This window comes from Polyodon spathula, chromosome 11, assembly GCF_017654505.1.
Source record: "Polyodon spathula isolate WHYD16114869_AA chromosome 11, ASM1765450v1, whole genome shotgun sequence".
Taxonomy (NCBI): domain Eukaryota; kingdom Metazoa; phylum Chordata; class Actinopteri; order Acipenseriformes; family Polyodontidae; genus Polyodon; species Polyodon spathula.
In genome coordinates this window covers 19,373,145-19,397,207 of record NC_054544.1, presented here as the reverse complement: position 1 = coordinate 19,397,207, position 24,063 = coordinate 19,373,145, and the positions used below count along the sequence as shown (strand labels likewise).

The 24,063-nt window shown below is 39.4% G+C and overlaps 1 protein-coding gene across 1 annotated transcript in view; it reads right to left on the bottom strand.

The window, feature by feature from the left end:
• Positions 1-24,063, bottom strand: part of myo10l3 (myosin X, like 3) — a 101,108-nt gene that overhangs the window by 43,931 nt on the left and 33,114 nt on the right. The window contains exons 3-5 of the mRNA XM_041262821.1: positions 4,398-4,556; positions 1,226-1,413; positions 98-232 (exon numbers count right to left, since the gene is read on the bottom strand). Of these exons, the coding sequence (XP_041118755.1) occupies positions 98-232; positions 1,226-1,413; positions 4,398-4,556 (482 nt within the window). The remainder of the gene's footprint in view (positions 1-97; positions 233-1,225; positions 1,414-4,397; positions 4,557-24,063) is intronic.

The window sequence follows — 24,063 nt, the reverse complement described above, 5'->3', positions numbered from 1 at the left end:
CAGCAGGATTTGTGTTAAATCTCCCATCATTGTGAAGTTTACAATGGGCTGCAGTGGTAGGGAAAAGCATGCCTGCCCAGCTCCTCAGAACTCATACCTGCTCTCTACAATGGCCTGTTCCACATGGGTGCTCTTCTCCGATGCAGGTACCCCTGTCGAGTTCTGGCTCATTACCGACAGAAACTTCAGCAGCAGCTTCGTGCTTTCAGTCTTCCCAGCACCACTCTCTCCACTGACCAAAAACAAAGGGCAACGAAATGAATCACAATACCAAGAAAGGAGCAAGTTTAGGCAGTTGGACAACCGGTTAAAACCGACTGAATCCAATTTACTATCTTTCAAAAGGCGTACTTTGAAAATGTTTGCGATTTAAGCACTTGTGAAACGCTAGAGACAATAGGCCCAGTTTTCCACCAAGCAGTGATAAGGATTGAATTACACTAGTGTGCAGAGCTTTGAAGTGAAGCTCTTATGCTGCTGCGGTCCTGGATTGCATTGTCTTTCACCTTCTCATAAGCACTGAATACACAAAAGACACAGGAGGTGCTGTACCGCACTCAATCACTCAACCCAATGTGTCCAAGGCTGCTGGCATTACAGATATAAATCCCAACAGGATTGAGAGAGCATTGGTGTCTGCTGTGGGAAGGCCATTTGTCAAACAGACAAAGAAACAGGGAGCTGCTCTGACAGGCTAACTTATCTTAATGACAGGACTGACACGCTCTCTAGTTAATAATCAATGGGAGCATGTTCGATCAGGGGAGAACACGCTGTAACAGCATTAACAAGAGATGCCCAGGATCCTCTGTCAATAAACATGAGGCAGCAGGACAGTCAGGCAGGCACATGAATATAGGGCTCCAGCCTGCCTATATTCACAATTCCTTACACACATCCATTAATCTCTGTCATTGATCTCTACAGGGTCCTGTACTGTAGAAGAGGGATGAATTAACCCTTCGCTAAATGCCAGTGCTAAACACAACGCATTCTTAAACTCTAAACACATTTACTAACATTTCTTAATATTCCAGCTAAAGCAAACACAGAAAATGTGAATAAAAAAAAATAAAAATACAAAATACACTGGAAAACATGTTCAGAGTGTACTAGGCCCAGACTAAATCAGAATTTACAAACGCGCCATAGGCATTATCAATTATTGCTATGGTAGCACCATGCGTTTTGATTTAATCCAGGACCTGGGGTCGCTGTACTGTACCTGATGAGGACGCACTGGCTGTCGTGTCTCTTCCAGAGACAGCTGTAGCACTCGTTAGCGACTGCAAAGATGTGCGGCGGGAGCTCCCCCATGTGGTGTTGGCTGTAAAGTTCGACAGCGGAGGAATCGTACAGCCTGCCGATCTGCTTGTATGGGTTGACAGCAGCCAGGATTGAGCCGATGTTTGTCTGAGAGAGGAGAGTGTGAGCACAGGATCAGCCTGCATTCGAAGCTGGCTGGCAAACCTTTTAAAAACAGGAAGCACTGGAATGACGCACACTAAACTTCACTTTATTCTTTAGTATTTTAACTGAATTAAATGGGATATTGCACGCCTCAGGTGAACAAACAAACAAAATGCAGGCATACCGTACTTGATAATTAAGCATTTCGTTTTTTTTGTTTTTTTCTGAAGTTTAAAACTATCTGGGAAAGATTTGACAAATTTTGATCCGTTTTGCAGTTTCCATTTTGAGGTATGCAACAAAGGGTTTAAAAGTTCCTCAATTAGAGGTTCTCAGAGTGAACGCTGGGGGGCCCGGAAATGTTCTGTTACGACATCACAAGGCAGCTTTACTGCACACAATGGCTACAGTGCACTGCAGCAGGAGTTTTGTAGAAAGTCTTCCTGATCACGACTATTACAATCTGCAATCAGGTGCAACATATCAGTGGTTTCAATTCAATCCTTCACTGACAGGTGGCAAACACTAGGGGACAGCAGTGCATTTTCCACACCAAATAACCTCACAAGACATTTTTATATTTTACTGAACGTTTCATTGATGTATTTAACGAAATACATTTCAAAATACACAGTCCGGCAATAACCATCTCTGTGTGAAGTCATTGCACAAACAGCACTGTACTATACTGAGCACGATCAGTTGCTCTAGTTTAATTTGTATTTGATTCCAGCATCTTCTAACGTTCCTGCAAGTGCTGATGAAGATTAAGGATTAGCATCCAGTTTGGTTTCTACAGTTTAAAATGACATAACCTGGAGGGCTTGCAGTTCTGCAGATTATTTAGTGTACTGCTTTATCTTAAGCTGTATTCCAACTGCAGTTAACTCTACATAAAAAAAAAGGAGGAGAGTAGGGCCACCATAGGCAGCACTAATTCGATGTTCCAAGTCTGTCAATAGTTTTACTCTTGTATACATGGCCAAGAAAGATTCTGCAGTTACTTAGTGTAGATAGCTTTTAGCAACATGGCATATTTCTGTATTAAGGGTACTTTCAGTAAGAAATTATTCTGGATAGAATTCAATGCACTGCCAATTGCACAACAGCAGCATTCTTCGTTCATACCAGAAGGTGGCAGTATAACAAGAGTGGGCCGCAGTGAGTCTGTGTCCCTTTACTGATGTGGGAACATGAAGACACAGTATGTATTTGTACAAGACAGCCCCTGGGAGCAGGCAGCTTTATGCGCATCTATTTTGTGGAAGAAAAGCCTTTAAAATGAGCAGTTTAGTCAGGTGACAGGTAGTGCTGTTTGCCTACAAACGCCATGGGATCTGTATTGTCATCAGCATAGCAGATAGGACTTGGGGTTAACTTGTATTGGTAGGATGCAGCTCCCAGAGCACTGTATATATAGAGGGGATACTCCAAGAACACTCAAAGTACTGAAGCCATTCCATGAGTGAAGATGGACAGTTAATCAACATGCCAGGTGTTCAGTACAACAGAGGGAAAGGATATTACCAAACAGCAGAGTGCAAGATCAGCATCTGCTTCGCGACACTGCTTCATTTTGACCAGTGCAGTTGCCTGGTTACTCTGTCACTGGATATGAATGAACGTAAGATAGATTGTAAAATGTACACTCAAAATATTGAAACTGCATACATATACTGTAATGTTCGTTCTCCGAGAGGCTTAAAATCACTTTTTGCCTGACTGAAACGCTGTTGCTTTTATGTATCTATCAGTAGGACTGAAGATCCTTCTTTGCAGACTTAATTTATACCTTGATTCAGGTGAAGGCAGGGCTATAAGCTAACTTCTTGTGTTACAGGTAATAGGATCCCACCTGCCACCAAAAGCAAACCGTGTGGGGCTAGGCGAGGTCCAATTGCTTGTAACACAGACAGGATAAATAGGCTTCACAGAAAAAAGAAAAAAAGAAAAAAGAAAGAAAATTCAGCAGGGAGGTGTGAAAATGTTACTATGCTAATGAGTGATATTAAACTTTTTTTTTATTTTTACCATTTTAGAAATAGCATAAGAAACTAAATAAAATTCAATTAAAAGTTTTGACAAGAAATCATTTTCAATTTTTTAAGAACAGTATGTTCTAGTCAAAACATTTGTCAGTATTTCTAAACACTACTGAGTGTTTAATAGTTCTGGATTGTTAAACTAGCTCCTGGGCATTTTATTTATTTTGATATCAAAGTTACAAAGTTTTTTTTTTTTTTTTGTTACCTTAACTCTAAGCTTTAGCTCCTGGGTTATTTTAATACTGTAACACATTGTTTTTGTTGGTTGTTGTCGGTAGTCAATACTGTTAGTAAAAATAAATAAATAAATAAAAGTAGTAACAGAAAGAAAAATAAAGCAAAGAGAAAAATGAAGATTATTTTAAAAGCTGGCTGTCCATTCCTGGTTCCGGACAGCCATTCCAATCCAGGTTTAACAGGTAAAATGAGGGTTTAATTGGTCCAATTCAGCAATTTAGAACAGGTTTGGAACAAAGACCAGGAGTGGAAGGGACACCTTTATACACCTCTATTTTAAAGGGCTAAAGAGTCTGTATGCATTGCCTTTGCGTCCCGTATTGCAACTATATATTTTTCAACATAAATCGTGTTTTGATATTTTTATTCACACATCATACTCTGGAGAGTTCAACAGGAGAGAGACAATTTCTCTTATAAACATTTCAGTGTGTCCAGATTATTCTCCCCCCAGCAACAACGCTTGTTTTCTGTTCTTAAGATGCCACTCATTTCAATCAGATCATCAGCATTGTTGCAGGAGGGAGCATGATCTGGGTGTACTGCAATGTTTAGAAGAAACATTATTTCTCCCAGTAAGCAAGCAGAAATGTATTTAAAATGATCCATGTTGTGTGAATATAAAGATCAAACCAACAAAGGTAATGCCATCTGCTTGTTGTAACACTGCAGGGCTGTTTCCTGTGAACTGGTGTCACTCCTCACATAGATCTTGTCCTGTTGGTAGCGCAGGTGCAGGTTGTGCATGATGGCTGCCTCATGGAGCTCTGTCAGGGTAGACATGTCCTCCACTCCCTCCACGCTGGTCTGGTGCATGGGGAACACCTTCTCCCTGGACACCGACAATAGCTCCAGACAGTGCACCTGTGAGGGGACCAAGAGCACGCCGGTTAAACACACACAGGCAAATCTTCGACTTCTGTCATGCCTGGGGACCACTCACTGAGCCCTCCACTGTGACCCAAATATCTATTAACCAATACATACCCTCATACCCTCCATTAACCAATACATACCCTCATACCCTCCATTAACCAATACATACCCTCATACCCTCCATTAACCAATACATACCCTCATACCCTCCATTAACCAATACATACCCTCATACCCTCCATTAACCAATACATACCCTCATACCCTCCATTAACCAATACATACCCTCATACCCTCCATTAACCAATACATACTGTACCTAACTACCACCACAACCAAAGCCCCTTATTACAAACCATGAATCGTGTAGTCATTGTAGCCTTTGTAGCCTGCAAAAGATGGGGTTGAATGGATTTCCTTGAAAACCAACAGGAACCAAGATTGTTCCTGCTTGCACAACTAGAAATGTTTATCCATGTTGGTTTGTCGGTTCATCTACACCTGTTGTGAGAATGTTGAAACCAGAAGACTGTCCTAGTACTGTGATTATGAGCTCTATCTCGTTTATATGCACAAAGCCTTCATTTTTCCGAACCTGATTGAGTTTGGTATGTAAACTAACTTTAGGTTCAAAACAGTCAATTGCAAAATGATTGATGTGAATGTACATTTTACCAGAGTGACCCATCAGTAGGTTGGTACAACTGGGGTCTGAGAGGCAACTATAAGAAAAGGGTTGAGAAGTGTGATAAAACTTCTGGACTTCTAAGAATCTCTGTGCAGAATTGCAATCGAACAACAAGGCATGGACAAGGATTTGTTTTAAAAATAGCCAATAATAAAAGGTTTATTATAACACTCAATGAACATCGATATACATGACAATCAACTGAGGCCAACAGTGAGTCACAAGGCCGAGTTTGGCTTTTCACAACATTACAAAGGAAACATAGTCACTTGCATTTGGTTGTATGCACACGGCATACCTTATTTTTATTTTAAAAGTAGTGTCTTGCATATTCTCATTCTTGGGGGGGGACTCAAATCAGGTTAACGAGTTAGCTTTTCATCATCTGCTCTCATCTAAGACATCTAGACAGTAGACAACCATTTGTGTCGGTTTCCTGAAGAAGAATATCCTCTTTTCATTAATCACATTTGCAAGCCTTTTATCTCCAGCTGGTGTTTCTATGGCAACCAAAATAAAGCCCATAATGGATTCCCCCATCAAGATTTCTTAAAAACAGACAATTACGGTTTTGAAAGACAGTTGGAATCGATAGAACTGGAGACAGAAATTTTCTACTTTACATGCTCTAGTTGGGGTCTGCTTAAGTTCTGCGCCCCCTGCGGATGAGAAATGGTAATGCACTTCCATATAAATTAGCATTTTACTATTTTCTGAATATTGTATGAGAGATAACCAAAAATGTAATAAAACAGTGATATTGCAGAAGAAAGACAGGGTCCTTTTTAAATGGGTATAGCTACGAACGGCACAGAAATCGTTTTCATTTATCCCTCCCTGATGTACAGTCATTCTAAATGGTTCAGAAATCTATTGCTCCTATATTAAGATGGTTTCAACCTTTGTTCCAACCCTTAGAAGTCCTAAAGTAGTTGATTATATGATGCCTTTTAAACTGGAATAGTCTACCAGGACAAGAGTAGGCAACGCTATTTTAAAGCATTCACTTTGACACATGAATTACATCCATGGTGTAAACACAAATCCAGTAGATAAGTTGAATTGAAATAATTGCAGATACAGCTGTGAGGTGATCAGTAACTAGCCTCCCCATCCTTTCTCCAAGCTAGTTATTGGGATGCAGAGTTCGGTTTCACGCTGAATGGAGTCTTGATTTGAATTGCTGCTTCAGCAGACTCTGGCCTGCCAGAACCTCCGATAATGGGAGTTAATGGAAAGGCAGACCTTGCGGAAAAGGTAATTTGAAATTGATTATCCAGGCAGAGTCGCTTAGCTCTGATAAAAGGAAACAGCTCCATTAAGAGGAGGAGACCAGAATGATGACGACATCACAGCGGTTCCTTTTGATATGCTTTTAAAACAGACACAAGTGCTTGTTTACAGGCTTTGGTTTGAGCTGTCTGTGAAAACCGTGCTCTAAAATTCGTCTCAAGGGAAGCAAAGAAGTTTTGTGTGATCAGAAAGAGCATGGGAGCAGAGGGCCAGACTTGGAATTCTACTTTGGAAACGTACAGTTCATCATTCTTTTGGTTGTATGATAACAGCATGGTGATTCATCCTTTACATAAAGATAAAATCCCTTAAAAATGACTTATTTTTACTTATAAACTTATGACTTATAAAAAATATTATGGTGATTATTTAAATTTTCCCCCCAAACACATAACTTTAAAGTGAAATATTTTGTAGATTTATTTTTTTAGCTGGGTGTAAATACACTTCTAAGCCTCCAAAGGCACCTGCGTAAACCACCGCCCCAAACAATGGAAGCTCTGTTTGCTTCGCTGCCCATCTAAGCGCCCTTAAATAAAACAACAAGTATGCTCGAGTCCTGTCATATTTACACCAGACTCAGCCTTCGACTCCTTTGATAGGACAACATATGGGCATGTACTGTTCAACCCAACGCGCAATGAGATGTCGAAGTCAAAGATTAATATAGAAATTATGGCCTCAGCTAATGCTAGAATTACGGAAAAAGGAAAAACACTTAAATCAGTGATTTTTTTTCATTTGTCCTACTGCCTTTAAACCAGTGGTTTTCAACCTTTTCATCTCAAGTACCACCAGCAGGGACCACCAGGTGTACCAGTAACCATGTGCAACCTAAAGCCCAGTTCTCACAGGACTATGTTCGACACGCAGGATCTGTACACTGGAATTTTGACAGATCCTTATCAGCGATTGTTTGACTGGTATGTGATTTATAATACTGTGAATACACAGTTTATATTTTATACCACTGTTTGACCAAACAAACAATAGGTCTAAACAGGTCATTAAAATAAGAGGAAGAAACAATGCTAACCTTGCACAATGACTCATAAGCATCTCCATTTAAAAGCAGGGGGTCTAATGAAGGCAAGCCAGCTAACTGAAGGCTCTTATGAAGACAACCCCTTGGGTCCTGCTTCGCTTGGCATTTACACGCGCCAGCAGACTGCGCTTCTAATCGCTTTGTTGTAGATAATGGAAATGTTAATCTTTGCAGTGTGCAAAGCTATTGTAATTTCTTTAGCATTGTTGGGATAATTTGATTTGTATATCAATACAGAATGCAACAGTATTGAATACTGGCGGGCTTGTCAGTGTGTGAGAATTACATTTAATATCACCCGAGGTGTGCGATCCATCTCCAACAATGGGCCGTTTTAATATCAACTTCATTAAAAAGGGTAGAAACTGGGAACAAAAAAGTAGAGAGGGTATTTAGTGTAGGCACAGAAAAGGATGTAACTACTGAAAAGACACATTTCCTTATTTCAGATTCAGGTAGCACAAAAGGTGGAGAAAAATTGTTCGAGAGTGCCAGCTGGAATTTAAAAGTGTAGCAGCACTTTGATTTGCTACAAAATGAAACATTGAAAAGACAGTGAGTTAAGCATGACAGAAACCTGGGATCCCTACGACCGACATGACCTTCTATGAAAGAACGGCCTGGAATTATTGTTTACACAGCGTGCCCTGCCATTGGTCTGGCACATGGTCATTCTTTGATTCCAGGTATCCAAGATGTTTGCACATTCTTCCCTAATTTTGTCCTGTAATTTGGCCTGGTTTTTTCAGCGCACACAGACTTCAGACAACTTGTGAAGTTATCAAAGGGTTTCAAGTCCAGAGAGTGGAGAGATCATTGGACAGGGCTTCTGAGATCTATCCAACAGACTGACATGTTCTGTAATAATGCTTTTCATATGATGCTTATGAGCCACTTTATTGCAGACGCCGACTGAGGTGCCACAAAGAGAGTCTCTGGCATGTTATGAAATCAGTAAGTCATTTTGCATTCCAATTCTAGAGAACAAAACTCTCAAATAAAAAACCAACAAAGACATTTGGTGTACACATGCGTTCATTCTAAAGATATTTCACAGAGAACAGGACTAAAGGGACCGACGACCAAAAACAAAAACACCTGCAGCCCCTCACAACTTTTCAATGCAGTCGGGCAGGTTTAGACTAGCTGGGCCCGTTTCTTACACACCCTCCCTGCCTGGTAATCTCTCCCTGGTCCATCTCTTTGTTATCCCAGTGTGTGACATCAGTCCAATCCCAGGATCATGCTACCTGACTCTTTGTTCCACTTAACTAATCCCATCTGCTAGCCCTGCCTGATAAACAAGAAACACTGTGTTCCAAACACCTCCTTCACTATCTGTCCAATATCGCCCAGCAGGCTAGCCCCATCTTGCTTGCTTATTCTAATGTGATACCGTAGCTTGGGCAAAAACTGAGAAATTCGAAGTAGACATTTTTAAACACAAAAACAGGCCTAAAATGATCATGCCATTCATAACGCTTTTTTGTGTGGAGTCTTGACAAGTAATTTTTTGATTCACTGAGAATCACAATACAATTATTTTTTTTTTTTTTTTTTTTTTTTTAAGAAGTCATTAAAATACATAGAGTACATTTTTGGCATTATTTTTCAGTTTGAATTAGAAATGCATTCATAAAGCACTCGTTCAAGGTAATATGAATATTTCACATCCCGAAACGTGCATTTCCAAATTTCAAAAGAAGCCCTTTGACAGCTATTAATCATGACAGATAATAATCCTCGATTTCTTTTTTTTTTTATGTAGCATAGAAAGATTGCAGAGGACCTTCCACTGCTGCAGCAGTAGTACAGTAGCAGGGCTGCAATTGTTCAGTTCCTAGAATGACAAGTGGGTTTCAGGGGACGATGTTAACACTGCCTTGGGGGGAGTGTAGACAGAGGACAGAAGCCTAATATAGCAGTTATGATTAGGACTTCAGTTTTTCAGTGCTTTTCCACCCTTTTCGTGTGTTTATTTATTTAGAAAAATAAACTGTGTTTACCTGGGCTTTTATTTGAATTGAAAGGAGATGACCGGTTTATTTTTATTGTTGGTTTCTAGGGTATTTTATCACTTACACTCTACTTTAGGTTTAGAGAAAAAATATTCATGTCAGATGTTTAACTGAACTTAATTGATTATTAGTACCAACATGTTTGCATCGATTATGTGTGTAATTTTTAATAAAAGCCTAAAGCCAAGGGGACAATAGCCTACATGTTGCTCGAAAAATGTAGAAAAGGATACATTTTTTTGTAGAAAGTGACGATGCAAGCTTACAAGTTCCAGACAACTTTGTTTCACTCTACAGCCCATGTGTACTTGGACAAGCATGGCTTAATCTTTGAGACAAGCATATGCTACTGGCAGAATCAACCAGGTACCTTCATCATCCCCCAGAATAGTGTCCCCTGAAATTTGACGCAACAATGTAGAAGCAACAGGTTTCATTCTACATTTTCTAGCAACATGTTGACTAGTGTTCCTGTGGCTTAAGTGTGTTCATTCTCCCCAAAGTTTACAAAGAAATCTAAAAACCTAAAAGGGTAAATCTGTTGTGTTGGTGCTTCCACTGGGTTTAAAGAAATAAATAAAATGAGCCACTACAAATCAATCACATATATTTGCATAATTCAATTAAACAAAGTGGCACAACGTGAGATTATTTATCCAATAACCCTATGTAATCATTAAATCCATAATTAAATCCATAATGTGTATGTCTGTATATATATAAGTTATATTTTCATAACTATTATGGCAGTTAGTTAGGTTTACCTAAAAATAAGCAACACAAATAATGTTTTCATTGAACATAAACACTATTGATACCGTTTGACACCATCAACTCTGGGTAAGGTGTTATTCGTGGTTGCTAAGAAACATCCCATTCTCACCAGGGAAGCGCATTAAAGGGGGGTCTTGTGGAGGTGACCACAAGAGGTGACATTTTTTTTTTTTTAAAAGCACAGCGTGAGTCTAGAAGGTCTGTCTGTTTGAGACCTTTGTGTTAATTGTGCCAGACACTAGGTCTTCCATCGAGGCTCCAGCTGGAACACGTCTACCACTAAATCCAAGTGCCCAAGCTGCAACTTGCGTGTCACTGGCTCTGTGGGGAGCATGTTCGTCTCTAGGACGAAACATAAAGGGATCAAATCCCACCTGGGCATAGCCTGGAAGAAACTGCATCCGTTGTGGTCTCCACAATGTGCAGCATGGTCAAGGACAGGTGCTGTGCTGTAGAAGGCTGTCATTGTTAAGAGGCAATATAAAACTGTGCTAAAGATACCATGAACCTCATTCTGATCTGCAGGGGTCCTTGCTTATCTGTGTAGTGAAATTTGTAACATCTCAACCTGCAAAATCACTTGCCTGCAGGTTTTTGGACTGCGCATATTGTCCTAGTAGGTTTCTATTGGACATATTAAAAGTAGGCAGACGTGTACCACTCTTGACTGACTAAATGAAATATAATAAGACTGCCATAATGATAAGCCTTCAGCTCGAACAATCACATATGGACCATATGCCAGCATGAAGAGGCTTCAATGTCTAGAGATGCCTGCAAAGAGCTGTGGGGCATCGAGGAGGCAAGCTTACCCACCATCTTCCTTTGTAAAGGCCGAGCTTCATTAAAACTGTGGCTTGCTACTAGTACTCACTGTATATCAGCAGTGCACTCTGCTACTTCCTGTAACCCAGTAAAACAACCTTACCACAAGAATCTGACTTTCAAAGAACGAGATAGAATCTTAAAAGCAGGAATGTCTAAAAATCAGTAAATAAAATCTATATTTTGAACTAAATTCCCCTCAACAACAGCTCTAACTGTAGCCTGACTTTTCTAATAATTAGTAAATTGGTATTTAAAAAAAGCTTGACACAGTCTACAGATTTTCAGTAATGACGATTGTTACCTTTTAAATCACTGGAAAGCTTTTATGCTTAGCCAACAAATACAATTTTGTTGCTTTATTGAGTTTAAATACTGGTTATACAGTTTTTAAACAGTTTTGATGTTAAACATGATGCATAAGGGATTGAACTTGAAAAACACTGGCATACAATGCTAATACATTTCTTTACATTCAATATAAAGAGCACACATTTAAATAGAGCCCTACGTTGAAATGCCCAGCTCTGTGTGCTTTTCCTGTAAAATGATAAAAGCGTACCATTTATGAGGGGAAAGGGGGCATTCATTTCTATTTTGCTTCCCGAGCTACATCAGACCTTATAGACGACGTTAACAATCTTACATGGCTGAAAACAGTGGCCTAGTAGCCAAAGTATAATAGCTGGGCTTTTAAATTAAGAAAGAAGGGGTGAGAATTAATTACAGAAGGTGATCTGACACATTCCAACACACAGATATAAACCTCTATACTAAATCTCAAAAGAATAAGATAAAGAAAGACCTTAAAAAGGAAGGGATTTTTGTCAGAAAAAAAAACTAGAAGCAGAACACTTTAATCCAACACCCACCCTCTTTAAAACGCCAACTCCGCAAGCAGCAGCACCTCCAAAAGGAGACAGACAGAATTCATTACAAGGGGACAGCAGTGGTGATAAGAAACCAAGGAGGAAAGAAAGACCTTTTAACCTGACCCTCAATTCAACTCTAATCTTATGTAAATGAATGTGCATGGCTGAGGCAATTAACCACATGCACACACAGTCTTGCAGTGATCTATGGCCATTGTGTCTCTGCAGCTCCAGGAGCGGTACAGACTAAAAAAGCACGACTCTCCTGTGATTATACAGTACCATCTGCTGCTGAGGCTGTGCCGCCATCTGTGGGCCCTCCTAGTCACTGAAGTGCTCTCTTTCAGGAAACTGGGATGATGAGAATTCATGACTTCATCACCCTGACTGACAGAGATGACAGGTCTTGGTGAATGCCAATACTCTCGCCTTCTGTGTCTCTTGCATGCATAGACACACACACTCACACACACACACACACACACACACACACACACACACACACACACACACACACACACACACACACACACACACACACACACACACACACACACACACACACACACAAACACCTCTCTCGACCTCAGAAACATTCCCTTACACTTTGAACCCTAGTTTACATGCCCTGGCATGATATAAAGCTAGTAAGAAACTGTTTCTCTCAGGCAATTTGCACATTTCGAAATTGTGCCCCCGTTGTATTTATTTGTAACAGATACAGTATACAAAAATTATGTAATTTAGGCCTAGGACAAAGATGTTGATCAATTGACTTTAAAATCAGATGCAATATTTATTTATTTATTTATTTTAAATCAAGTTATACTAAAACACTAATATTTAAAACAATAAACATTTAAACTAGAAGTCTTTTGGAATGTCTTCTGATCAACCTTTTCTCTCGCTGACAAAGGTATTAATTCTTTCAGGCTCTGCACTAGATTCTGTGGTTTAATATGTATGTGCATACAACAAATACGTTGTTTTTATCCAGCTGAATATTTGCATGAAACTTATTTTCTTAGATAGGAACGTTATTGTTCAGAGATCCTTTTGTTTTCAAATTTTACAGAAACAGATTTCTGTAAAATAAAAAGAGATTATTTTGCATAATTCTGTAAAGCGTATAGTTTAATTTCCTGCATAAAAATATACAGTACAGGCACTGTTCAATGATTAAAGCAGCTGCTCTATAAAAAGTAGAAGTTGCATGAATAAGGTTGTAGAAACAGTACAAGGAACTAAAACATAATGTTTCACCTTTTCAAGCAAAAATAACTAATAATAATACCATTTAGAATACATATTTATACATACAGTACTTTTGTATGCAATTTGTTGCCAAGCGCAATTCTGCAGTTGGTTGAATTTCGTTGTGTTTATATCATAATAAAACAGGACCCTGTGATGTTCCATACGTTACAGTAAGTTTCGTAAAGCTGCTATAAAAATGAAGAAACAGGAAGAGGCCACGTTAAAAGCTATCAATGTGTCATCAGCGCTTCTTGCTCTGAGCGGGTGGCCCTGCAGGATACTCCCTTCTGTTAATTTGTAGTAATTCGGACAAAGTGGGTTTTTTTTGTTTTTTTTTCACCAAGCTGCTGCTGCTTGGACAGATGGAGGTCCGGAGCAGTGCTAAACCAAGCAGACAGAGTGAACGAGAGAGGAGGACAGATATGCAGGTGATGCTGCGCAGCTCCCTGAGAGAGCTGGGGGAGCTCTGTCTAAAAAGAGGCAGACAAGACAACAGCATTGCAGTCAGCACAGTCCTAGGGTGCAGGAGCAAAACACACACTGCTGCATCAATTCTAGAACATGTAGTAATATTAAAATGATTTGACAAAATGTTTCAACTAGAAGTCTCAATAATGATTTAATCTTTTTGTACTGCTACTGTACATATACTGGCAAAATGGATCAAAACACTATTTGCTGTGTTTGTTTTCAATTATTACTTACAAGAGCATATATGAGGACTTGGTAAAACCGCCTTGGAGACCCATTAGGAATGCTACCATTTTGAAGTCTCCTATGATCTCCCAGAAAAATGCAGATATGTATCCACTTAGGCAGCTGGAACTAAACTGAACTGCTGGGCTTAAGGCCCCTGTATTTATACTACTATTCATATTACTGGAAAGTTCTAGAAGTTACTCCAAGTTTACTCAGCACTGAATCTATCTGGAATGTTCTGGAAAATAGGTAAATTTCAAAATATCACTGTCCTGGTCACAAAAGCAAAGTTTGTGGGGAATAATAGCCAATTTCTATACTTTTGAGGCACAAGCAATTAGGAAATAACATTTACTACCCAGGAACCAAAAAAAAAAAAAAAGTAAAAGTAATTGTTACACTGTGTAATCAGGAAGAAAGCTGCTACTTGCTGAGGGTTTGCGGTTTGTGTCAGTGTCTACGATTACCAGGCAAGCCACTATCAGGACAGGTCTAATCAATCAAAATGAATCTTCACCCAGGGGTCAATGTGGCTGTCCAGTATCCGTGCCCCTGATGTAAAGCAGAAAAAAGTGTAACATGGCACCCACATTAACCTGCTTGAGCCCACAGGTGACTTTGTACAATAACAAGCAGCAGTGGTTATCCAATACTGAGAACCTGCGCCCCAGCTTGGCTTTGAAGCTGCTGTGTCTAGTTCAGTGGAAACATGGACCCTACAGTACTCTATGTACAAGCTTTCTCACTTTGGGGCTTTGTTTTCAAAGATAGGCAACTTATATTGAGTAATTCTCTGTTAAGTTCTAGAACTAAACTGGCAAATGGCATTTTGTGCATCATGGGCTAAATTCTCAAAGCCATTTACTCCAAAAGAGTAGGCATCAAAAAAATTCCCAGAAAAGGAAAAGAAACGCACCTAATTACGAAGCCAGCTATAAATTACTAAGACTCTTAATCAAGCTGTTTCTTATTCGCTTTAGAATTGTAATTTTTTTTCTTCTTTCAGGATAGAGTGATTTTGAGTAAATAGCTTTGAGAACCCAGCCCCAAGTCTTTTTGCAACTTTGACAAGAGATCTTGTCAGAAATATGTAGTTAAAATATAAAAAAAAAGTTATAACGGAAAGGCAATTGCAATGGCTCACCTGAGAACCAACAAGAAAATATTTGAAAACAGTAACCCATATAGAAAACACACATTCAGCTTTCTTGCAATTGAATTTGTTCTAACTGTGTAACTGATTAGAATTTGACGGCGCTATTTCTAAAACTGACAACACCCCTAGCTTCTAGAGATTTCTCTTCTTTATTTTCACTGTGTCTACTTTCAGTGCCCAGTCCTGCTCCACCTAGCTATAAACAAACCAGTCCTGCCAGGACAGTGACGGCAATGTCAAACTACTCTGAGATAACAGCGCAGATACCTTCCCAATCCTGACTAAATCAAACAGCTCTGCTTTACCTTCAACCAAGTACCCTGCTGAGGGGACAAAGCCCGAGGCATGCTGAATCCAGGCTGTACTGTCACAGGGAAACCCCACACCTAGAAAGCCTCTGCAGGGGAGCATGGTGGGTGGTTATTCAACTCTAATATGTTGCTCCTATTGACCAGTCCAGTAAAGTAAAGATGACTGGTCAAAGACAAAATAAGTGTGAAAGGTCAGTACAAACTAAATATTACATATCAGCTCTTGTGGGGGGGGCTTTTTAAAAGTACTTTGGTTGACAGATACAGAGAAAGCTGTGACAAAACACAACACAATTTATTTTAGAACAACCTACTGCTGCATAAACTGTCAGAAGCACAGCTATTTGCCTCAGAGAGTAACAAAAAAGGGGGATGAGAGAATATAAACAAACTGGACTGGAAAGTAACTTTTTTGATAACATTGTGTTAGATTAAACATGGTTAGGGAGACAAGTAAGACATCTTTAGAATTACAAAATAAAACTGGTTTGGCAAAACATCTTGTTAGAGGCACACTGTTCTTAACAACCCAGGCAGAAAGTAAATTTACATGTCTAAATTAAACACGGAAAACTGAATATCCACACATTGCAGCACACACAAAGTTTGATGGAGATAAATGCTGACTGTTTGGTTATTTTACTAATTCAATTTGTTCAGCTGGAAAAAAGTAAACACGTCTCAAGGGTAAGACACAAATACACACTCTACTTTAGAGAAATTTAAATCACATTCAATTTCTAAAGTGTCAGTGAGCAAATAAACTAGTTCATTAGGACAGTTTCTCAAGTGTTAAGGTGAACATACACACACAAATGAGATTCAGAAACCTGGACAGAGAAGCTTATCAAACCTGTTTGCAGCTCCCTGGATTTAAATCGATATCCTGTCTTTGCCAGTGTACTGCATAGAGATGTCAACTGAAGAGAAGATCTGTTTGTGTGTTTAGGCAGAAGTAAATATGGCTGACAAATGGTTTGTAAATACAGTGAAAATATCCCAATACGATACTTTTGTTCGCATCAAGTGGTAGGTTTGTAAAAGACGTTTTTATAGTATGCAGTCGATTCATTAAACTATCCATTCTAAAAACTGAGTGGTTTTCACCATTACTATCCTTGAAGTAGAGGGACTTGATGCCTTTTTAAACTAGTTTATATTTTTGTTTTATTTCTCCAGCGATACCAATGCTCTTGAAAGATAACTTCCTGCTGTTCCGTGGTCACAAACTGATGAGGAGGCTTCAAAAGAGGGCGGAAGTGAGCTTTTCTGGAGCTGAAACTGCCCTTCATGGCACTGTACTGTTTCACTTTGGTGTAAACTGAATCTGTTGTATCAACTGGCTGGCTCTTAAGCTGCTGTGTCTGGTTTAGTGGTAACATGGACCCTACAGTACTCTCTCATTTTGGAGGGATATTTTCAAAGATAGGCAACTTATATTGAGTAATTCTCTGTTAAGTTTTAGAACTAAAATGGCAAATGACATTTTGTCCATCATGGGGTGGGGGGGGCTTAGGATGGCCAGGGTGTCCTTGGCTCACCGCGCACCAGTGACCCTTGTAGACTGGACGGGCGCCTGCAGGCCTGCCTGTAAGTTGCCCAGAACTGTGTGGTCCTCCAAAGCTGTAGCTATGAGGCTAGCCTAGTTTAAGAAATAGGAAAACTTTATTCCTAATATAGAACGTTGCCCTTCGTCAGAACTGCAATTGTGAGTTGTCAGAAACTGGCCTATTTTTATTCAGCAAGCACAGATTTCCTAATTTAGCATCTCTGGTACATTTAGAGGTTTTGTACCACATCAGTTGTTTTCCAGAGGACTCATTTCCACAAAAGGTATGAGTGCCAGAACACTGCACTTTGCCGTTTAGGTACGTACACTATATGCATGCTCAACTGACCATCAAGCATTGCCCTGTTCATATATATACACAAATAAATAAATATACCTGATTTTTGCAAGTCTGTAAGAGACAACAAACCCTGTTGGTGTTACTGGATTGCCATTTTACTTCAAGCTAGGAACCAGTTAATTAAAGGGTAATACAGAAGCATATTAATGTAAATGAGGCGTAAACATGCGTGCCGAACTGGAACCACCCCCAGCCCACCACCCGGACAACTGTGAGTAATGGCAACCAACACGCACAAACACACACACACACACACACACACACAAATTATTCTGATCTGGTGGGAAGGCAACAGGCGACAGCCACGATAAACTTGAATCAAGAATTTGAAAAAAACGTTGATGCCTAAAATGTAGGAATAATGAGCCTTGTCTGACAGCTGAAGATATCCATATTTATAAAGCTCCATCGTTTGAAGCACAAGTGAGGGAGGCATGACAGACCAACAGTTAAAGAGGGTTATATCTAATTAAATAAATAACCTGTTTTGCACTTCCATTTGTTATGAACTCAGGTGGAAAGCACCTTAAGGAGAAAAAAAATTGAAATCAGAACGACTGCAGATATGATAGAAATGTAAGACGACAGTTGTACAAATTCACTATTCCCCCGGGTTTTACCACACTGATTTTGAGCAGTCATCTGTGATAGCACTGTTGAGTTATTCAAGAATTCTACGACGCATGACTTAACTTGATTACAATTTCAGTAGACACAGACAAAAAAGCTTCAATGTATTGTATACATCACATTTTCCAAGGGGTTTTGATGGCCTGCTACAATATCAAAACACACATTCAAAACTAAATTCTAATTCCAAATCTGCAAAACTGCTAAATAGTTCCATATATGGTAATACCGTACAGCAGTGCTTTCAACCATCATTACAATCTACAGTAACTATTTACAAAACAGTGTGCTAGAAGCTGGAATGGAAGCCACATAAGAAATTCCAGAAAATGAGTCACTTGGTGCTCCAAAGGAGTTGAGTTTATCAGCCTGCTGTACACCCCACCAGGATAAGCCACATCTGCATTTTTAAAGCATTGTACAGCGCATGGGAACCCCTGGATTGTGTCAACAGTAATCTCTGCATAACCAAGGACAGGTAATTTCCAGAATCCAGGGCGATTCCGTGGTATTGTCAAATGTTCTAAAACCATGTCATGTCTGAAATTCAGCTTTTAGGAGTCATTTCAGAAGCAGACCTGGTGGTTGGGAAATTATTTTAGGAAACCTGTTAAATATACCTTTAAACAAGTTCACAAAATCTATTTATTTCAGGGGATTGAGCAGTTTTATATTTTCAATTGAACAGTTACATTTGTTAGACAGTGCCCGGTATCTTGAGAGTTAAAAGCATAAAGTACAAGAGGGGTATGGGAGCTGACATGTGCACTAAAAGACATAGAGCATAGCTAAGATTAACTCAAACTGAAAGCAGTTCAGTGTTAGAAAGGGATTCTATCATTTATTAAATCAGTGCTGCAGAGTTTTGAGCAATACGTAAAATCATTATAACTCTTAAATACATCTCAACTTCCACTGTCTTGTAACCTGTACCACTAGTGGGATTTGGGGTTCTCTTGATAATCTATTACATTTAGTACTAACGATAGATGAGAGCCAATGGCAGGAACTTCCGAATAGGTCAAATATTTGTTATTTTTGTGTAATGTCCGCTGGGAGCTAGGATGAGAACATTAAACCCATTTCACTCATGAGATGAAACTTATGAAAGGCTAAGGAATTAGCCATCCAATTCTGACTCAGTTTGGATCTGAAAAGATCACAGCATAAAAATTTTGGTTTTATCATGTTTTCAAAATTCAGAGGACTACAAAGTGGAAACCCCTGAACTAATTTCAGTGATACCTTGAGAAGTTCCCATTCCTTCCCACTGCACACTGGAGTCAAGTTAAAGTAAATGCCTTACAATTCTCCTATCAGTATTAATCCTAAACAAATTGACTTAAAAAAAAAAAAAAAAAAAAAAAGGGGGGACAGGATTTAGTTTTCTGGCTGCCTTAATTCTATACTAGTTTCCATGGAAACCTGCCTACAAATTCCACATGGCGACAAGATGGCATGGAAGTGTGGGCTCCTGTAGTAGTTAGAGATGAGATCCTGGTAGAGCCATTGTAGCCCTATAGTTAGAGTGGAGGACTGGAACTGCTTCTTCAGCTCCCTAGTACTCTTGGCACACATTTTCCTAGTTTTGCCTACTTACCAATATCAATCAATCAATCAATCTATACTATATAGTGTCTTTCATAGTGGACCACAGTTACAAAGTGCTTTACAAGATAGTGAGGAACAATGCTTAATACATTAAATACAATGATATATATATATATATATATATATATATATATATATATATATATATATATATATATATATATATATATATATATATATATATATATACACACACACACACACACACACACAGTACTGTGCAAAAGTTTTAGGCAGGTGTGAAAAAATGCTATAAAGTAAGAATGTTTTCAAAAATAGACATGTTAATAGTTTATATTTATCAATTAACTAAATGCAAAGTGAGTGAACAGAAGAAAAATCTACATCAAATCAATATTTGGTGTGACCACCCTTTGCCTTCAAAACAGCATCAATTCTTCTAGGTACACTTGCACACAGTTTTTGAAGGAACTCGGCAGGTAGGTTGGCCCAAACATCTTGGAGAACTAACCACAGCCCTTCTGTGGATTTAGGCAGCCTCAGTTGCTTCTCTTTTTTCATATAATCCCAGACAGACTTGATGTTGAGATCAGGGCTCTGCGGGGACCATATCATCACTTCCAGGACTCCTTGTTCTTCTTTACGCTGAAGATATTTCTTAATGACTTTCACTGTATGTTTGGGGTCGTTGTCATGCTGCAGAATAAATTTGGGGCCAATTGGATGCCTCTCTGATGGTATTGCCTGATGGATAAGTATCTGTCTGTACTTCTCAACATTGAGAAGATCATTAATTCTGACCAAATCCCCAACACCATTTGCAGAAATGCAGCCCCAAACTTGCAAGGAATCTCCACCATGCTTCACTGTTGCCTGCAGACATTCATTTGTGTACTGCTCTCCAACCCTTCGGCGAACAAACTGCTTTCTGCTACAGCCAAATATTTCAAATTTTGACTCATCAGTCCAGAGCACCTGCTGCCATTTTTCTGCACCCCAGTTCCTGTGTTTTCGTGCATAGTTGAGTCGCTTGGCCTTGTTTCCAAGTCGGAGGTATGGCTTTTTGGCCTCAAGTCTTCTATGAAGGCCACTTCTGACCAGACTTCTCCGGACAGTAGATGGGTGTACCAGGGTCCCACTGTTTTCTGCCAATTCTTAGCTGATGGCACTGCTGGACATCTTCCAATTGCAAAGGGAAGTAAGCATGGTGTGTTTTTCATCTGCTGCAGTAAGTTTCCTTGGCCGACCACTGCGTCTACGGTCCTCAACGTTGCCCGTTTCTTTGTGCTTCTTCAAAAGAGCTTGGACAGCACATCTGGAAACCCCTGTCTGCCTTGAAATTTCTACCTGGGAGAGACCTTGCTGATGCAGTATAACTACCTTGTGTCTTGTTGCTGTGCTCAGTCTTGCCATGGTGTTTGACTTTTGACAGTAAACTGTCTTCAGCAACCTCACCTTGTTAGCTGAGTTTGGCTATTCCTCACCCAGTTTTATTCCTCCTACACAGCTGTTTCTGTTTCAGTTAATGATTGTGTTTCAACCTACATATTCAATTGATGATCATTAGCACCTGTTTGGTATAATTGTTTAATCATACACCTGACTATATGCCTACAAAATCCCTGACTTTGTGTACTATATATAAAATGTCTATAATACAAAAGTACTTTATTCTATGCACGTCAGGATATCAAGAATTTTAAAGATCTTATTTCCGTGTCCTGAAATACTCGCTATAAATAAATATACAATGTAAGGGGTTAAAAACAACTGGGATTTCCATTACTGCTGTTGTTTTGATGGTAAGTACAATTGATTAGCCAATTTAATATTTTCTCCAGTGTTTTCCTGTTTTGTCTTCCTCCCACACTGCTTCCTGGATGTTTGTTTTCTAGCAGTGCGTACCAAACAGGTGAAGAGTGTTTTATTGCAAGCTTGAAGAGTGACGTTCCAATAGCAGGCTTAATTTCCACACTAAAATGAAAAGCTTTTAGGGCAACAGCGGACAAATGGCAAGATTGCAATAAAACAGCACAAGAAAAACAAGCATTTTAGCTTAAGCTTCATTATTAGCAGAAGCATTTGACTTGGTTTCTTATAAACCTTAACTACCTGCTGGATTTTGTTACAGCATTTCTCAGCACCTGAGAATTCCCCAGGACTGCAAGAACTCCTTATTTTAGCGGTAATAGAAACTAAGGTGTTTCCCCAGTTCTGTAAAATGCTCTGTCGAGTGGTGGCTTATCCAGGACCAAGGATTCATATTTAAACATTTAATGTTGAGACATTGCAGTATAGCTCAGATTAAGAACTTTGTCATGGGTGAGGAAATATTTTTAAAAATGACATCATATACTGTAAACATCAATGCAGATAAAAAATTAAATCCCAGCTCAACATGAAATCCCAGCTGGCTGCTGGGTCTCTGCGAGACAATTTCCCTATTCGCCGTGTGCAAACTAAATAATTCACAGGAAATCAGGAACAAACATCATCACCTCTGATAGCACACCGCCATTCAGCGCTCTGCTGCTGCTTAAGCCAGCCCCTCTGCTTTACATTAAAGATTTAGTACAGCCATTTAAAGAAAAATGTCAACTAAAATTTAAGTGCATGGTTTCCTGGGGTGCCAGAATGCAACCCAACAGCAGGGGTGGCCTTCTGGCCCCCCAGGAAGACTGGGATGCGGGTAAAGATGGCAGCTCTACTGTAGGGAGGTCTTACAGCACCAAAGCTTCCAGGCCTAGCATGGGGGAGCAGCCCCTGTGCTGTGTGTGTGCATGTGTGTACATGCATATGTGCCGGTACGTGTGTACATATGTGCAAGTGATCAAACCAGATGCATAAAAAAGCTGAAATAAATCCACAGAGTGTAATTAGGTATACTGTATAGACCTGCTATACATAGTTATATTTTTACATGAAGTAATGTGTACAGAGAATGCATTAATGTTATTTCAGTGCAATGATGTATATATTTAAAATAAAATGAACACTATAAAATGTGTGTGCGATTGTTATTATTATTATTTATTAAAAGCGGACACCTCGCTATTTCATTATTGTCTCTCTCATATCCGGTTTAGCAAGGAACTACTGTATAATAAATATTTTGTAGATTATGGAAAATATATTTATAGGGCATTATTGAGCAAGTTATAAATGGTAGAACCATATAGACATGCTTTTAAGGTAACTATAATTATTTTTGTTGGGTCACATTTAATACCATTTTGTGTATCTGGGTTCAAAACTAAATTCAGGTTTAGATGCTCGAGCAAAAGCCAGCTCCATTTGGTTTTTAGATTCCATATAGACAAACGCCTGGAGGATTGGTATTAATTGGAAACCAATTAGGCTGCCCCAGCTCAGATAGGCTGCAACGGGGGGCAGGGAATGTAAAAAAAGAGACTGGATTGCAGGATAATTTATCCACAGGGAAACCATGCAATGTTGAAAACCACCCTATCTGCTACCTCTGCCTGTCTTGGACTACTTTCAGTCCAAAACCTCCTTTAAGAAATGCCAACTATTTTCCCCAGGAGAAAAATATTATAAATATTTAAATAGATGCTAATCCTGGTACTAAAAGAAAAACAGAATTTAGCAGCAGGATAGGTGCCCTAGTTTTTGATCCAACTATGTGGAATGACAATTAATATGAAAAAATGGATACCATTTATTATATAGGACTATCAGTCAAGAAACAAAAATTAAGGATAACAAGATTTTATAGATTTTCTGTTACAGTACAAGAATGTTATTGCCGCATAAGTTGGCCCATTGATCTTACCCGTTGGAGCCTTCCACGCAGCCAGCTATAGCCTAAAATGAGGCAGCCAGGGAGCTCCCAATGAGCAGCAGACCTGGCGGGGAAATCTACTGTGGAGGTGGTGGGCAAAACAGAACAAGACGGAGGGAGGGGGGGTAGTGGGAGGTAAGAATAAACAGTATTTGTGGTCTTGTTCTATTCAATAGATACGATTTTTAGCTAACAAACACAAATTCAAATTAAAACCTGAGCCAATATTAGGAGTTCATTCCACTGGCTGGAGTAGACTTGAGTAGACCTGGTTTCTCCAGTCACTGTTGTGACAGGCAGATCATGCTGCCAACCTCTGTGTATCCTGGTAATAGTCTTATTTAACAGAGCCAGGTTTCTGTTCTAACATGTAGGGTGGGGTTTCTACTGTTCAATATGTACCCAGCATGATTCAAAGATGCAGACCCAGAGGACAAAACCTGTGGCTGATGTTAATGAAGAGAAGCCTTTAACCACAAAATACTAATGATGTCACGTTTATGGAGCCACTCGCTAGTCTCACTGAATGAACATTTTCAGTTGGGAGAAAACTGCAGTTGCTACTCGTGGCGTCCCGTACTGGTTCCCATATTCAGTTCTCATAGAAACAAGATTTGCATTGCTTTCTCAATCTTAATATCTC